The sequence below is a fragment of the Sinocyclocheilus rhinocerous genome, unplaced genomic scaffold (assembly GCF_001515625.1).
Source record: "Sinocyclocheilus rhinocerous isolate Xijiao unplaced genomic scaffold, SAMN03320098_v1.1 scaffold1553, whole genome shotgun sequence".
In the NCBI taxonomy this organism is placed as follows: Eukaryota; Metazoa; Chordata; class Actinopteri; order Cypriniformes; family Cyprinidae; genus Sinocyclocheilus; species Sinocyclocheilus rhinocerous.
Window position 1 is genome coordinate 272,962 of NW_015639764.1, and position 7,162 is coordinate 280,123.

Below are 7,162 nucleotides of genomic sequence, written 5' to 3' on the forward strand. Positions count from 1 at the left end.
AACCAAATGAAAAAAGACCCTTAAAAAAAAATAAATAAATAAATAAATAAATTTATCGGAATTAAAATAAAATAGTAAATAATATTTATTTTTAACTAATTTTAATTCAGCTAATTGGCAAGTTTAACAAGATGTTCTAAAATAACTAAAACTAAAATTGAAATACAAATGAATAAAAACTAGATAGACATTTAAAAAATAAATAAATAAAAACTATAACAGTATCTCAATGACAGTAGAATAGGACTGGTTGTATGTACTTGTGCGTAGTAGTGCAGATCGGGCGGTTTGATGGTCGGGTGAGTGAAGAGCAGCCGCGTGACCAGGAAGTGATACCAGGTGCTCAGCAGCTCTTTCTGCTCCAGTATCGTGTCTTCATCACCGACCAGGATCTGACGGAGACAGACAGAGTCAGGATCATACGCTCTCAGCAGCTTCAGTCACAGCTCAGCAGAGGTCAGGACTCCGCACCTTGCAGATGGTCTCCAGGTGACGGTTGCTAGCGAAGGTGTTGTCTTGGAGACAGCGGTCACACTCCTCGTGCCAGTGTCTCCATTTGACATCAAACTCAGTCAGCGTTTGAGTTCCTGTGGGCTGCACGCAGAATTCAATTATTTAATCATTTTTATGGTGACAGTTTTATAAAAACAATAAGCCCTTAAGACTGTTGTTGCAGTGATTTTACTGAAGTAAATCTCACAAAAAAAATGATACATATTTTTAAGTAGTGCTGTCAAACGATTAATCGCGATTAATCACATCCAAAATAAAAGTTTTTGTTTACAAAATATATGTGTGTTCTGTGTATATTTATTATGTATATATTAAGACACACACTTACAGGATATATTTTGAAAATATTTACATGTATATATTTATATTCATATAATTTATATTATATAAACAACATATTTTCTTAAATATATACATGCACGTGTATTTATATATACATAGTACATATACACAGTACACACACATATATATTCTGTAAACAAAAACTTTTATTTTGGATGTGATTAATCGCGATTAATCGTTTGACAGCACAAATTTTTTTGTTTTATTTCACGCAAAAAAATAAAAGGAAAACATAAATTATTGTATTTTACATATAAAAATTTAGTCTATTTTAGGTCCATTAAAATTTTTGCATTTAACCTTTTTTGTACTTGTTTTACTTTTGAGTTTTTCTGTAGTTCTCAATTGTGAGTCAGTTGTTTTAAGGCAATTTTTCACATACTTTACATCAGCATACTGCAAATTAAAGACAATACAACAAATGTGACAATAATTTATAAATACTTTTAATTTAAAATACAACTTTTTACACAATCATTATACAATTTGTGACCCTGGAGCACAAAAGCAGTCTTAAGTTCGCTGGGGTATATTTGTAGCAATAGCCAAAAATACATTGTATGGGTCAAAATTATAGATTTTTCTTTTATGCCAAAAATCTAATTTTAGGATATTAAGTAAAGATCATGTTCCATGAAGATATTTTGTATATTTTCCTACCGTAAATATATAAAAAATGTATTATCATTAGTAACAACAGTGTAATATTTTTTTGTAAATATATTGTTTGCATTGCAGTATTAAGAATTTAGCGTTTAAATGCATGAATATAATGTAAACATTAGATCCCGACCGATATATAGTTTTGCCGATATTATCGGCCGATATGAGCCTGTCGCCGATATATCGGTATCGGCGAATATGCCGCCATCTCGGCCAAATATTGCCCTATCCTAACAAACCATACATCAATGGAAAGCTTATTTATTCAAGATGATGTATAAATCTCAATTTCAGAAAATTGACCCTTATGACTGGTTTTGTGGTCCACGGTCACATATATTATATATATTTAAAATTGTAAATAATGTATTATATAATATATCAAATGTACTCTACCATTCAAAAGTTTTGGTTCAGTAAGATTAATAATGTTTTTTTTTTAAAGAAGTCTCTTCTGCTCACGAAGGCTGGATTTATTTGATCAAAAATACAGTAAAAACAATAATATTGCGAAATATTATTACAATTTCAAAGAACTGTTTCCTATGTGAATATATTGTAAAATGTCATTTATTTCTGTGATCAAAGCTGAATTTTCCAAGAGGGTCTGGCTGCACTTGCGATATCGGTATCGGTCCCAAAAAAAACATATCAGTCGGGCTCTAGTAAACATACTTACGAAACCTTAAAATATGCTTCATTTTCTTGAATAACATATAATTCCTTCTGATTTTGGGGTGAAATACAACATGTTCTCAGCAGGTTTTGGAAAAGTGTGTCAGATGCATCCTGATGTACGTACGTTAAAGATGGGCATGGTATGTAACAGGACGTCCATGCGTTTAAACACAGAGCTGCTCTCCGCCCGCAGAGACGCCTGTTTGGACAGCACCTGACGGGCTTCATCCACGCGGCCCTGCAGGACTAAACTGATCACCTGCACACACACACACAAAGACACACGTAAGGACACGGGTGATGATATGCAGAGGTTCTGGAGGTCAGAGGTCATGTGCTTCGTACCACGTCCCAGTAGGACTGATGATGGGCGGGGCTGTCGCTCTGTAACACCTCTCGCGCTCTCGCGTCCACGTCTGACTTGTGCAGACGCACCCAATCCAGCAGGTGGAGCAGCAGAGACCCGGCTGCAACGTGAGAGCAAAACCACGTCAGACAAACTAGAAAAAACGGTCTGCTTGGATTTGGACTCCTGAACATTTCAGACGTCTCTCTCTACCTGGAGCTGCGTCGATGAAGAGAACCTCACACAAGTTCCATATGAGCTCGATCGCCAAAAGAATAGAGACCTAGAGAGATCAGACGAACGTTTAGCTTCACTCATGTGACAGAATATTCAGCTGAAATCATGAGGACAGTACTTTCATTAGAGATTTGATTGGATCATAACTTTATTTTTTCTTTGCTCATGTGTTATGTCAGCGGAACGATTGTTTCAGAGGCAGAGGAAGACATTACATTGCAATAAAAAATACATTTTTAGCTTTAGAAAAATGTATTTAACATCACTTTTAATTAACTTGTTTTTATGAAAATACAGAATGCATCAATGTTTTTATAGTTGTAATCATTCATCTTTATCAAGCATATAAAATAATATTTAGAATGCATGCATGCATGCATACTGTTTTAATTTTGTAATCTAGTGTTGTTTTATGAAAATACAGAATGCATCAATGTTTTTATGGTTGTAATAATCATTCATCTTTATCAAGCATATAAAATAATATTTAGAATGCATGCATGCATACTGTTTTAATTTTGTTATATAGTGTTTTTATGAAAATACAGAATGCATCAATGTTTTTATGGTTGTAATAATCATTCATTTATCTTTATCAAGCATATAAAACAATATTTAGAATGCATGCATACTGTTTTAATTTTGTAATCTAGTGTTGTTTTATGAAAATACAGAATGCATCAATGTTTTTATGGTTGTAATAATCATTCTAGTGGTCGACCGATATATCGCCAAGGCCGATATATCGGCTGATATTTGGCATTTTTCAAATATCGGCATCGGCCGATAAGTTTTTCTGTTTGGCCGATGTGTTCGAGGCGGGACTTTTATTTTTACCGGCGCGGCGGACTTTTATTTTGACGGCGCTGAGAACGGCAGCGCCTGAGCGCACATCGCTCACATTCTCCCTCTTGTTCGCTGTCGTCGTTCAGTTCTGTCTAATATGGATAGAAGTCTATCTAATAATCAGATAGAACTGTTAAACAAAGGAATTAAAATGTATAGTATAAGTATGTTTATTTTACACAATTATTTTAATCCATTTCAAATTTCTTAAATATTAAATTATATCGGCTTTATATCGGCCACCCTGCTTTCCAAGATATCAGCATCGGCTGTCAAAAAACCCATATCGGTCGACCACTAATATCATTCATTTATCTTTATCAAGCATATAAAATAATATTTAGAATGCATGCATACTGTTTTAATTTTGTAATCTAGTGTTTAACTTATCTTTATAAATGCATGCATATTTATTTTTTTCTGTTGTAAATCTAATGATTAATTTACCTTTATAAAATAAAGCATGCAAAATAATTATTAATATACTATTACAGAATTTATTAACATGCTTAATTCGTTTTTATTTTTATATTTTCAGTTTTAATTATAACTTTAAGTTAGGTTTTAAAGATTTTAGTTTTTATTCATTTTTATTTCAGATTCAATTGGAGTCATTTTAGTTTTTGCATCTAAAATTTATATTTTATTTTATTTCACTTTTAATAAAAAACTCCGTTAACAATAACAACACTGATTATAATGAAACCGTGCTTGTGAAACTGCATATCTGCCTTATCGCAGAATTAAACAACTGCACTGGTCATCCGGATACAATATATCAGTCAGTTTTGAGTTGATGTCCATCTTAGCCTGTGGACTTGACAGTACCTGATCTCCATACTGTGACGCTAAAGAACCCTCTTGTGTTGAAACTGAAAAGAGAACGAGGACAGCGTGATCAGCTGATCAAAAGCATCCTCCTCCTCCTCCTTGTGTGCGATGTGTGTCATGCGGCGTTTACCTGCGTTCTGCTGCAGCTCCTCCATACAGGCTCTGATCACAGACCTGTAGTTCTTACTGATGCTCACAAACCTGCAGGAGACAATGACAGAGATCACATCGCTTCAACAGAATGCACGTCCACACTATTAGGCACGAGGACTCACTGTGACTTCTTGTTTTTGCTGGGCATGTCCTCTTTGATTTTCTGCAGCCCCACGAAGATGAGATGGGACTCGTTGAAGAGTTTGCGCAGGATGGGAGAGCAGATGTCTTCATCTTTCCACACGATGTGAACGAACGGAGAGCCTGCAGACCTCGGACCTGAGCAAAACAAAGAACACCGATGAGCTTTCTGACAGCTTTCATTTCCACATCCCTCTTTAGTCTTTATAGTGTGGATGTGAATACCTTGCAGTTTGTAGTTCGTCTCATAGACTAACAGATCTCCAGGACCCCATTCAAAACCCAAATGCCTCTGGTGAAATCCAGCGCTGGGAATGAGCTGCAAGGATCACATAATTAAATATAAGATTTTTATTATTTGTTTAAGTCATACTTAAACATATATACAAACACAACATATAACATACATATTTGTTATATTACACATATATAAACATACCATGGTATATTACTTTGTATCTATTTTAGTATCATGATATTACCTTAAGGGTAACTACTTTATAAATGTTCCACAAGCGTATTCTTCACATATACATACTTGTACCGTGCAGTAATATTCATATGCATAGATGAAAGTGTTTAAATCAGCGATTACCGTGGGACTGGGCTCAACATCCACCTCCTCCATAACACCGCGATATTAAATCCTTCCTAGAAATACCGACGTATAATGTTGTAATCATAGACTGTATAAAAATTGTAATACGGCCTATTATCTGAACAACATTCAACACACGCAGCGCTCAGAATCCAGCGCCATGAGTCTGAAGGACCCCGATGCCTGCGCGGTTAATACGACGCACTGAATGCCTGAGCAAAATACGAGTCGACACTTAAATAAGCAGCGCAATAAAATAATATGTAAATGCGCTTATTAGTAGTAATATGGTTATTATTACGAAACAACCATTGTTGTAGAATTATCAGCAATGTTTAATGACTACGCATGCCATTCACAAATAATTGTCATGTTTGCATTACGCACAGAATAAAAGAGTAAAAATAAGAATTTATTTATTTATTTATTTTATTTATTTATTTTTACATAATTTCGCGCTGTTCTCTGGACCCCTGCTGGTCGGTGACGGTATTGCAGTGGTTCGAGGACAATTCTAGCGATTTGAATGGACGTTAACTAGTTATCTGATTATTATAGGATGCAAAAATGTTAGTTATATGTTTTAATTAAAGTTGATTTAGCGTAAAATTACGGTCGTTGTTTGTAAAGCCAAAAAAAATATGTTCTACCCAGCAAACACAGAACGTTCCCCTAACGTTTTTGGTTATTTTTCGAGAACCAAGAAATAACGTTCCAGGAACGTTCTTTTTAGGTTAATTTTTTTTGCAACCATAAAATAACATTCCCAAAACGCAGGGTGGTTATTTTTCAATAACCTAATGGTTATACTTAGGTTATTTCTATAACCCTGTAAACTAAAAACCTTGTAGATGTTTTTGTGTAATGACCTACAGCCCTGAAATTCGTTTCAGAATTGACTAAAATACATAAATTAGATCAATCAAAACGCGTTTTAAATTATAATATTAAGCCAGTGTTAAGAACAGAAAACATAAATTTGTGTCTTCATTTACTGCGCGCCTCTGTTCTGCACGCGCTCGCGGAATTTATAAATTAACTGTTCGTTTTACTGGTTGATTGACTCGTTCGTTTATCAATCTCTTTACTGAATGATTACTTAAAATTGATATAGTTATGAGAGTAAATATGATTTCAGGGGATTTGACATGCCTAACTGAAGAGAACATGATGTTAATCGAGAAGTTTAATGATCAAAAGAAAAATGGGTCGCGAGTGTGCGGGATGATTATTGACGTAAGGATATCGGAGTAAAGAGGGAACGTTAAAATAACGTTATACAAATTAAAAACTAACGTTCTATTTCTGTTAAAGGGTCATATGATGCGATTTAAATTTTTCCTTTCTCTTTGGAGTGTTACAAGCTCTTGGTGCATAAAGAAGATCTGTAAAGTTGCAAAGACTAAAGTCTCAAATCCAAAGAGATATTCTTTATAAAAGTTAAGAATCAGCTACGCCTACCTAAAACGGCTCGTTTAAACACGCCCCCACATGTCTACGTCACGATATGGGAAGATTTGCATAACGCCGCCCAAACGTTCACGCAAAGAAAGAAGGCGTAACTTAAAAATATTTGGCTGCACAACTGTTGATAATTCTAATAATAAATCAGCATATTAGAATGATTTCTGAAGATCACATGCTTGAGGTATTTGGCCAATCACAACGCATTGGATAGCTGACCAATCACAGCACACCTTGCTTTTTCAGACCGATGAGCTTTGTAAAAATCGACGTGTCTCAGAAAGGCGGGGCATAGAGGAGAAACAATAATGTACAGTATGTGGAAAATAATGTGTTTTTTTAACCTTAAA

General features: G+C 34.7%; 1 protein-coding gene across 1 annotated transcript in view; it reads right to left on the minus strand.

The window, feature by feature from the left end:
* The window catches only part of LOC107751648 (nuclear pore complex protein Nup85-like), an 8,685-nt gene extending 3,144 nt beyond the window's left edge, over positions 1 to 5,541 (minus strand). The window contains exons 1-10 of the mRNA XM_016567387.1: positions 5,346 to 5,541; positions 4,976 to 5,069; positions 4,732 to 4,888; positions 4,587 to 4,657; positions 4,454 to 4,497; positions 2,756 to 2,825; positions 2,542 to 2,663; positions 2,321 to 2,455; positions 472 to 594; positions 215 to 392 (exon numbers count right to left, since the gene is read on the minus strand). Of these exons, the coding sequence (XP_016422873.1) occupies positions 215 to 392; positions 472 to 594; positions 2,321 to 2,455; positions 2,542 to 2,663; positions 2,756 to 2,825; positions 4,454 to 4,497; positions 4,587 to 4,657; positions 4,732 to 4,888; positions 4,976 to 5,069; positions 5,346 to 5,378 (1,027 nt within the window). The 5' untranslated portion in view covers positions 5,379 to 5,541. The remainder of the gene's footprint in view (positions 1 to 214; positions 393 to 471; positions 595 to 2,320; positions 2,456 to 2,541; positions 2,664 to 2,755; positions 2,826 to 4,453; positions 4,498 to 4,586; positions 4,658 to 4,731; positions 4,889 to 4,975; positions 5,070 to 5,345) is intronic.
* Positions 5,542 to 7,162: the final 1,621 nt, after the last annotated feature.